This window comes from Ctenocephalides felis, unplaced genomic scaffold (assembly GCF_003426905.1).
Source record: "Ctenocephalides felis isolate EL2017-DRISC unplaced genomic scaffold, ASM342690v1 CF-g0.4_SCAFFOLD_03571, whole genome shotgun sequence".
NCBI lineage: Eukaryota > Metazoa > Arthropoda > Insecta > Siphonaptera > Pulicidae > Ctenocephalides > Ctenocephalides felis.
In genome coordinates, this window is record NW_020539725.1 from 17074992 (window position 1) to 17085723 (window position 10732).

Below are 10732 nucleotides of genomic sequence, written 5' to 3' on the forward strand. Positions count from 1 at the left end.
ATGGTTTTTTCCATTAAATAATTGGAATAAATCAAATTATAATAACTACAAAACTATAGTCACATTTCCATCCGATTGCTTTAAAAAAAATCGGTTGAGGCAACTTTAATACAAAATATTTTAATTGCATTTTAATCACTGTGTTAAATTAGCAATAATTCGCGAAAAAAAAACTTTTCACTGATAAAATAAACACAGTAAATTCTTTTACTATTGTTGGATTCAAAGATTAACCGTCTAAATATACTTTTATAAATTAGCCGCTTTTGTGTCAAACTGAGAAAGAAAATCTTGTTCTCAAAACAATACACAACGACCAAAGTAGGTTGCAAGTGCAGGCGTTCAGCAACAAAGCATTTTAAATAATTCGAGTTTAAACAAAACTTTCTTAAAATGAACGGCCTCAAAAATGTACACGATTTTCAAGCCAACCATAAATCATGAACTTCATTTTAATTATACCGCGGTACAATTTGTGAGCTTTGCTTCAAATATCGAAGACATAAAAAACTGAAGAAAATCTTGGCACACATTGAACAAATTTTTCACCTCGCATGATTTTCACTTGAATACTCTTGATGAAAGAGTGAGAAATAGAACTAATCTTCTTGCAAATGTTTTATTTGCATGGAGAAACCTGAAATGCAGTTTATAGAAATATATTCCACGCAGTGAAATCATTTGCACGGACTAATAAACGCAACGTTTTCATTTACGACCGCAATTCACAAAAAAACGTCGTTTAAAATTATACTAACCATTTATATGCTTTGTAATATTCTTGTTTTTAAGTTGCAAAACGTCATTTATCAATTGATGCAATTTAATTGAATTCAATAATCCAGGATGAAGGTTCACTAATTACACATGGTAATCAAAACAGCAATTAGTTGACGAGCATAATAATTTAAAAAAATTCATAACCTCTGTTATATGTTGAATCTAAAATTCATATAAAAACACTGAAATTTGGGATACGTTACGGTGGCTAAATTTAAAACACTTGTTCATAACCGCTCGTGTCGTGCGAATTCACTTTGTTTAAAAATCCTCGAATCGAAACGTTAACTGCTATAATTACAGTTGATAAAACTTAATTACATTAATTATGAAATAAGTTTATTTGTTCGTTCTAAGCCATAATTGTTTTAAGTTTCTCGTGATAATTTTCTTCTTCAAAAATGTTTTTGATCCAATTAAAAATAATTATATAAAATAGTCAAGTAATTATATATAACAGTCCACATCTGAAAGAAGTAAAACAATATTTATGAACATTGTTTTATTATAAATTACATAAATGAGCACTTTTTGGAATTAGTACATAATATGTTATTATGCAGAATAATCTTTTTGACTATATCAATATATAAATCATTCATTGATAATTATTTTTCTACTTCATCGTTTGACAAATATATGTTCAAAATATATCTAATAAAGCATATATAAATTTGTAATTATAAAACTAAGACCTAACAATTTTGTTTTTCCCATAAATAATATCTACCAAAAATTTATCTTGAAAAAAAAAATGAATAAAATTCATTTAACTCATACTGTTTTCTTGATATTAACTGTGCCTACATGTGATCCTTACCAATATATAAATAAAGTATCGCTCTCCTTTTAGTCTTCTTTCATCCTTCGGAATCAGTAAATAAATATTTCGTTATTGGATTTAACTCATATCCTTCTTCTTTATTTCCAGAAACAATAAAGATGCATCATCAACAAAGCATAGGATGGGCCCTGGTGACCATGATCATTTGTTCAACAATCACGACAACACTCGGATATCCAAACCCGCCACAAGTAGCTCGCAGTCTGCCACAAGTAGCTCGTAGTTTACCACAGGCATCCGAGCAACAACTTGACCAGGACCACCAGCAACTATACCCACAATACAGGCCATATCCTCAGTATCAGGCGAGACAAGATGATGATCGCAAATTTGCCGAAAAACCAAATGCGATGAAAAAAGTTGCCCTGGATGATATAGACGACATCCAAACGAACCAAATACACGATGGAGGATTTTCTTGGTCTAACATGCTTGGTAAGTCATTCATTCTAATTTTATGGCAAGTTAAAGACTTGAGGAAAATAAAAAGTTATCCCAGTATTTGGATCAACTTATAAAAAATAGTTAAATCAATTCGGATAGATATTCAATTACAATAGACTATTAATTTTAAATATTGGTGATATAATATTAAGTAGGATTCGATAATTTCAATTTTAAGTTTTTTTTCAATCATTTTCATTTATATTTTTCAGGAATGGTGATGCAAATGATCTTCAATGGTGTTGGAGGTGGTCACAGCGCGCCTTCCAAGAGCGATAGCTTAGAAACTGATTCCATTGCCCCATCACCCTGGGCAAATATGCTTTCTGTAGGACTCAAAATCCTGACCGCAATCTTGGGCGGTGGAGTATCCAATGATGGTATTGACAAAGTTGACAATGGCAACTCCCCAATGCAGGTACTTCACACATATTAATCACATTGATTTTTTACTTCTGACCACATGCAATAAGCACATCGAAAATATTCTTCATACGGCACGCTTTTAGAAATCTTGTACTGATTGAAGTGGGTCACGTGTTTACGCTCAAAATAATAAGTATATACAAATCATAGAACAAAAAATATAAATATTAGCTTAGTCATTACAATAATATATGCACAACATGCACAAATATCAACAAATATTCAATATTCATACAGATTATTCAAAATTAATTTGTAATATTTCACTTATAATTCACATAACATAGCTTATACTCACCATAGTTTATAGAAACCACAACAATTTTGAAACAATGAAATAATAATCAAATATTTATATTTCAATTTGGAAATTCAAATAGCAGAAATATGTATAGAGTTTTGCAACGTTGGAACTGTATATAAGTATGGAATTTTGTTTTAAAATCATTTGAATATTCGTGTATGAAGAATGTTTCTTACAATTAGATAAGACAAGTATAACAATGTAATTCAATTTCACGTAGATAGCCTAATTGCTTCACACACCAATTTTCATTATTCAAAAATTACTACTCAATTTCAAATTAAATCATTAACTTCATATATCATCAGAACAAATATATGGAGATAATAAAATAATAAGTAATAATGATGTACATAATGATTCACTATTTCAAATAATCACGGTCCATTACTAACACTGCTCACAAAACTTCGTCAATGTAAGATGGAAAATCCATTCTGAAATGTGAAGAAAAGATGCTAAAAATGTTACATTGACGAAATGTTGAACATCACTAATGATCACAATCCCTTTGAATTGAACTAAACTGTTTGAGTAGTATTAGCCTACCTATCCTATCCGCTATGTTATCTTGCTTGCCGCAGGGTATTTTGGCGGCGGTGTTAGGCGCGGTTCTCGGTAGCAAAGATCCTGAGCAAGTGTCAACCATGGCCAAACAAGCAGGAGAGGTAAGTACATATGAAAATGGCGATTTTTTACGAAAAATAAAAGAAAATCGAATAACTTTTTAATGTAGATTATTTTTCTCCTTTCATCAGTAAAGTTCAAGTATAATATTAAATTTAAAAGAAGTACAAATACAGTACTATCAGCATTCAAAACTGTAAGCTCAATCAATGAGTAACCTCCATTAATATGAATTGACCAACTTATTTCATAAATTTATAAATGGCAAAAGTTCATCAGGATAACTGATTATTAATGTTGATCCGTAATAAATGTTTATGGTTGTAAATAGAAGTAGTGGTTGTGGTAATGTACATAATACAAAGTTTTTGGCATATTTTATCCCATATAGACAAACCAACTGACATAACAATATTTGAATGTATTGAATTCCCACATTTAGCGTCAGCAGTAGATTTATCCAATCAAAAGTAATATCAGGAAATTTAAAGTTGAATATTAAAATAAATAAAATGTATATATTTATCACTTATTTTGCTACATGACATATATATTTGCATATATATGGATGTAATGTTCCAAATGAAAAATGAATGACAAAAAATGCTGAAATTTTAGATAAATCACTCGTTCCAAAATTATGAGCGACAAAAAAAACTACAAGCACTTCGACTTCAACAATTGTATGAATAATTTATTTTTCCTATAAACTTAAAGTATAAATTTGCCGTATTCGACACTAGGTTCACGAGGGCGATCAATTTGACGGATCTCGAAGTTTGAGATGAAATTATAAAAAAAAACAGCACCAATCTTAACTAATTTGAGTCGTAAATTCGTGGTTTTGTTAATAGATATTATATATAATTATAATTTTGATATACTTTCTAAATTCTGAAGTTAATGTGCGGTAAACTTACTTCTAGGGGAATCGTCAATTTTACGAGATAGATGATTTCGTTAAAAAAAAAATTAATAAATTTGATTCATCTGTAATATTATGCCTTAAAGCAGTAAATATGATATTAACAGGGGGTCTTAAATGGACTAAATTTGATTATGTTAGGTTATTTTTTACACAATCAAACAAAAAAAGATAATCGCGTCACTCGAAGTTTCATATCACAAAATGTCAACATCAGGATTTCGAAAAAACTTACTGAAATGTGTAATAAAAGTAGAAAATGTGTTGTATTAAAACTGCATTCGGAAAAATGTATAAAAGACATCCAAATAATATGTTAAAAGAATCACGTTCGTCAAACATGGTTACCGTCTAGATTTCATATGTTTGCTATTTTTTCGTGATAATTTTTCCATATTGTTTATATGTGAGGTTTTATATTACACTGAGATAATTTATTTAATATTTATTTTTTAAAGAAAATACGAATTACGTCAATTTAACGAGTTTCCGTAGAGTTAAGTATAGATAAGCCCGTAAACCTATTGTTAACCCTTTACTGAAGGGACAGACACAACAATATATTATCGTTATAAATAAAAGTGTGTTGGATAATTAAAAAATACGAAACTAAAAATTACAATACAAATTAGAATTGCTAATAGTTTAACCCATAGTCATTAATTTTGAAGCGAAGTCCGTCGCGCAACATGTCGTCCATGGATGACACTCATTCACACAACACGTGATGTAGAATTCGTTTATGGACGTCACCCGTATACCCAGATAATATATAACAGAATGTCGCCCAAAAAATGTCGAAAAGCCAAAACGTCGAAAAACCAGATAACATAAAAAAATAATATTTTTGTTACTTTTACCAAATTTAAAGTTACAATTTCCGTATTAAAAATATATCGATTTTTGGATACAGTTCATCAACATCGTGGTCAACCTTCTGGACGCTCTCAAGACCTCATTCTCCCACCGTTCCCTACAAGCACGTTCTTCTGGCAAAAAAGATTCATTAAGCGACGCCGCCGTAGCTGGTCTTTCCATGTTCAAAGGGTACATGAGATCCGTCGGTGAAAGCGCAAGGGCCAACGAAGTGGAAACAGTCGAACCATGCATGCAACGCCGAGTATGCGAGGCTAGTGCAGAATGTATTGCGGCCATTGGAGGCGGAAGCATATTCTGCCAACTTGGAGCGTAAGTGGAAATCATATTCTTTTTTTGAATTACTTTTACTAAACACAATGTCTAAATATACCCATATATATCTCAAAGAAAATACTCTTAATATAAAAAAAGTTTATTAGGGGAGACTTGGTAGATATGGGTATCAGCCATAATTTTGTTAATTTACTAGATAGCTTGGAGAAAAGTAAATTAAATGGTAATTTGAACATTTGTCTACATAGAAATACTGTCCTTAAATGAATTTAATCCATGACTGATAGTCATAAAATCAAATCATACAAGAAAAGGGCGAGTGTCACAACCGTCCTTGGGGTGTGAACGGTTAGAAATAGATTAAAAAACAATAAGTATAAACACCGAAATGGTTTATAACGACTTTTGTTGTCAGAAATATGTAACGCATCACAACATAATCATCTAAACAAAGCTTATGAATATAATTTAACATAAAACAATTTTTGTCAAACAAAGTTATTAAGAAATCTATTTTGTTGTGCATTGAATTTTGCTTTCCTTTTCTTCTACTAATTTTGTCTTAGTTAAATTAAATTTTACTTTAAATGTTTAATCTTCTTCCGAAAAGGACAAGACCCACAACATGTCACAACTATACCCAACGTACACGCAAAAACTAAATGCTGATAATTAACTACTAATGTTCAACTGATAGCAAAATAACAAACAAACTGATCTTTCTTATTAAAAGAAATCGAACAAAAAAGAGGCACTTGTTTACTCTCAAAAGCAATGCGGTCTACAGAATATGTTAATGTAGAGCGCAGACTGAATGCAATAATGGGAACTTATTCAAACAAACATAATACATCTTTCTCCTTTGAACCCTAAATTAAAATCAGCACAGTATAACTGTTAATGCTGAGATATTGTCGACAGGCATCTAATAAAATTTCAGTTTCAATTCCTAACATTCAAACACGCATACAATTCAAATGTATGACAAAATAGCTTATATCCAAAAAAATATTTATTTCAAATCATATTAGAACCTAACTTTTTGATACATATAAAGGTTTTCCCAGAACATAACGTCAAGTCGAAACGGGGTAATAGCATTGAATCTAACTATGATGAAAAAAATTTAGAAACAAAGAAATATTCCATGTACATTTGAAAATTATTTTAAGCATCTCCTAGAGCTTTGGTCAAACTATGATAATTTCTCAGTTATTGTGGTTGATTTTATTATTTTCGTTAATTTACACTTTGGAACCGTAATCGTTAAGTAACATTTCTAAGACCAAAGTCAAAAATTATAATACAATTATCGTAAGTTTTCTACAATTAAGACTATTTGTTAAACTACAAATTAAAATTGTTCAAAATTGGTTGATAAGTTCCTTCAAAAGTTTGGGCGTTCAGTCAGGATTGGTATAATGGTATAATACTTGATAATAAAATTTCACAATAAATAAAATCGAGTTCAAAAATAAAAATCTACAAATCACATAATTTTTGTAGTGCATATTAATCACATTCAGTTCAGATTGTTAATTGTGTTATTTTTAGACTTCATTTTCCCGATTTTTTATACACTAACAAGTATTATACCATTTTACAATCCTAATTGAATTCGCAAACTTTTCAAGGAAATTGCCAAAACACTTTAAAGGACGTCCAAGTTTTTAGGATGGGTGTTTGACAAAAAATCATGAAATATCACGTGAGGGAGCAGTATAGTAAGAAATCACGTGTAATTAATTTTTACCTAAATTCCTAAAAAAAAAACAATGAACGCCCCCAATAGTGCACTTTTTGTAAAGAAGGGCCTCTCAAAGTCGATTGATTTTGAAAATTTCAAATTCATAGTTCAACAAATAGTCGTAATTCTTGAAATCTTAGAGCAATTGTGTCATTCTTTTTGACTGGGGCCCTAGAAATGTTATTTAGGATTACGGATCTAAAGCTTAAAGGGACAAAGTTAATAAAAAGTAACCATAAGAACAAGATGATCACACTTCACAAAAGCTACTTAAAAGCTCATAATTTTCAAACTATATGAAATATTTTTTTCTTAAATTTTTGTTATAATAGTTGCGATCAATTCTATCGCCAAGTTTTGGCTTGACTTTGAGTTCAGAGACACCCGCTATATATATTTCACAAAAAATTATTAATTTATTTTAAAATATTTTATTATAATCCAGATATGCAACCAGCTTCGCCTTGGAAAGATCTAGCGGTACTACATTCGAAGCCTTCTACGAGGCAGGCAGACGTGGACGCTCAGGAGAAGATTGTCGTCAACTATACTTGACATGCAACGAAGTCTGAATAATAAACAATATATGAAAATACTAAAAAAACACCATCAGAATAACCTACTTATAATTTGGAATTTCAAGAATCGCAATAGCTATATTGACCGTGATTTACTCAATATTACAATGATTTTTGAAATAATAAATAATCAATTATTTCCTATTTTTATTTATTGTTTAAAAATATGAAATAATTAAAAATGTCACCGCACTAAACCGAAAGTACTCTATTATTGCACTACCATCAGATTTTTCATCATGAAAAATTCTTGAAAATTTTGACAGACAATAAGCGTTGGCTGGTTATACTATAATTAGAAATATATTTATTTATTTATTTATTACATATAAATATAGTTAATTTTAAGCGAACGTAGAATGAATGTTTAATATAAATTCTATTGAATATTTAGAAACATTTTCAATGATTATGCCTGAAATTCAAAAGAAAGAAATGATAGAATTATTATTAAATGGCACGACTGAAATTTTATTAGAGAAATATTTGGACGCGTAATACTATAAATAATTAAAATTAATTATAGCATTTGTTGCACACTAAATATTATTTTGAAAGATGAATGAAAGTGATGAATGGATCATGAATGAATGTGATCGATAGGTATATTTAAGGAAATTTTGTATAAACAGTATTTTATATTCAATATATTTTAAAATATATGTTAATGAAAACTGTAACAATTTGTTTTAATTGAATATACCACATTTTATTCTTCATTATAGCATAATTTATTGAAAAAATATTATGTTCATATTCAATAACATTCTATTGAAATTGATATTGAATGATTGATATTAAAAAGTAATCACATTAAAATTTAGAATTATTCTAGTGTAAACATTTAGATTTTTTTTACACTGTACACTGAAAAAATATATTTCTGTGTAATTGATGTATGGAGGCGTGCTCCATATTGTAGAAATACCGGAATTGTCCAAATTATAGTCATAATAAATTTCATAAAATATTATTTATATTTCGTTTATTTTATATATGATTAATATCCACGACACTATGTGTTGTCATACTGATCGTTAATAAAACGTTATTGGTATTTTCTTATTTATAATTGAAAAGAAAGGTTTCAAGAATTATACATTTTTTTTGGCAAAAACTACTAGAGAGAAACAAAAGCCGTGTCCGATCTGACACTTGAATTTATTTTTGTTTTTTTTCTGTGCTGTCAATATATGGGCCAATCTGTCCAGTAACATGTGATGCGTGTTGACAAGCCGCGATGCGTGTTGGCAACCCGCTACAGATGTATTGTATTGTGCATTAATTGAATTCACTAGAACTTTTCGTTATATAGACAAAAAATAGACATTTGTTTTTAAGAATTTGATCGTCTACAAATTTGATTTTTATTGAAGATTTTGTTGTCTTAAATATTAGATTTTTTAGCAATGGTGCTTTGAAAGCAAGTTCAAATCGGTCGAGAATAATTTGAAATTATATAAATCGATTTTTTTCAATCTTTCCAAATTTTTTTGAGAAATTACTAAACGAAAATGACTAATACAAGAAGCAAAGGCGTATGATTGCTTACATGCAACTATAACTGTTCAAAAAGTGTAATCCACTTAATAGTTTTGATAATTTATAAAATCGAGACAATGTTTATTGCAACTACTTTTCGTGTTTTCAAATCTCAACATATACATATATATTGAATGCTTCGAGAACAGTTTCGATGTCAATAATATTTTATTTACTAAACCCAAATTTTGATGTAAAAAAATAAAGTCATTAAAAGATAGCGAAGAATCAACTATGATATGATATTTTTATTGAAGTTGCAAGTTGTTCTTGAATAAATCGAGTCACATCACATTGCACAAAGTTTTTTCCAGTGCACAATATACGAGTTAGTTAATATTCCGATCAATTCCAATAACACGTCATCTGCTTTTTTGTAATATACTATCTTTTAGCAGTTTCATTAAGGTTGCCTAAAGAAATATTAAAACTTGCAACAAATATAGAAGAACAGCATTTTGCGCAGTTTAATGCAAAAAAAATTGAAAAATATTAATATAAGCTATAAATATGTACATAAAATATAAATAAATAAGATAATAAAAATAAAATAAAAAATACCAAAATACAACTTGCAATTTTTCATCATTCTAATGCACTATAATATTTTACATCTCTATGATTTACTTCAATTTGAATTAAAAACGGTACTTGAAACATATGAAGAAATAGAGTGAAAAAAATGTTTTAACTCAGTTAGCAAATTTTGTTCAGATTTAGACCTAATTAACACAAACAATGATCTAATCTAATTAAATATATTAAAAAGATATGAAAGTTTAAATTGAACAAGAATTTAATTTTTAAAAATGCCTATGAAAATAATTTAAATACTATTTATGGATTAATCATTAATATAGCATTATAACTAAAATTGTGTAACTATTTGTGTCAAGAAAAGGTATAAATTATAATAATGTGGCACGTTCTCTTTATCACCTATGGCACCTTGACAAATGTTCGCTCTGATTATCACCTACGATTCAAACTATGAACACATTTTTCGAAGACAAGCAATAGGAGTTGTAATGAAGAACATTAAATAATTCATTCCGGAAATAATAGGTTTGTATTAAATTCTATTGGGATAATGACAACCGGTACGATAAAAGTATCTTCGCGATCGAATTTATAGGCGCGAAAGGGAGAAACAGAAGAAAAAATATGATTAACACGTTAGAGCCCAGGCAACTATCCGTTTGGCTGGCGTCGGCCCTGAGGGCCGGCACTACAATTTCTGTTTGAATTATCTGTGTGATCGCAAGTATTAAAGTTAAAGAATAAATTTAGTCTTAATGAAATACAGGTAAATATAATTACAATGAATATTATTGTAACATTCTAAACAAAAATGTGATACGTA

At 29.1% G+C, this 10732-nt stretch overlaps 1 protein-coding gene across 1 annotated transcript; it reads left to right on the forward strand.

Moving 5' to 3' along the window:
- The first annotated feature begins 1722 nt into the window (after positions 1-1722).
- Positions 1723-7821, forward strand: LOC113384763. Its single transcript, XM_026622522.1, has 6 exons — positions 1723-1839; positions 1930-2059; positions 2281-2486; positions 3383-3466; positions 5264-5538; positions 7695-7821. Exons 1-6 carry the CDS (start codon positions 1723-1725, stop codon positions 7819-7821), a joined length of 939 nt encoding a protein of 312 aa, XP_026478307.1.
- The last annotated feature ends 2911 nt before the right edge of the window (positions 7822-10732 follow it).

What these genes read in the sequence shown, in the direction of transcription:
- LOC113384763 (XM_026622522.1), top strand. Translation starts at nt 1,723, where the DNA reads ATGCATCATCAACAAAGCATAGGATGGGCCCTGGTGACCATGATCATT. An exon ending in CTCGCAGTCTGCCACAAGTA is followed by an intron (nt 1,840 to 1,929) that starts GCTCGTAGTTTA and finishes CCTCAGTATCAG; the next exon opens with GCGAGACAAGATGATGATCG. An exon ending in TGGCCAAACAAGCAGGAGAG is followed by an intron (nt 3,467 to 5,263) that starts GTAAGTACATAT and finishes TTTTGGATACAG; the next exon opens with TTCATCAACATCGTGGTCAA.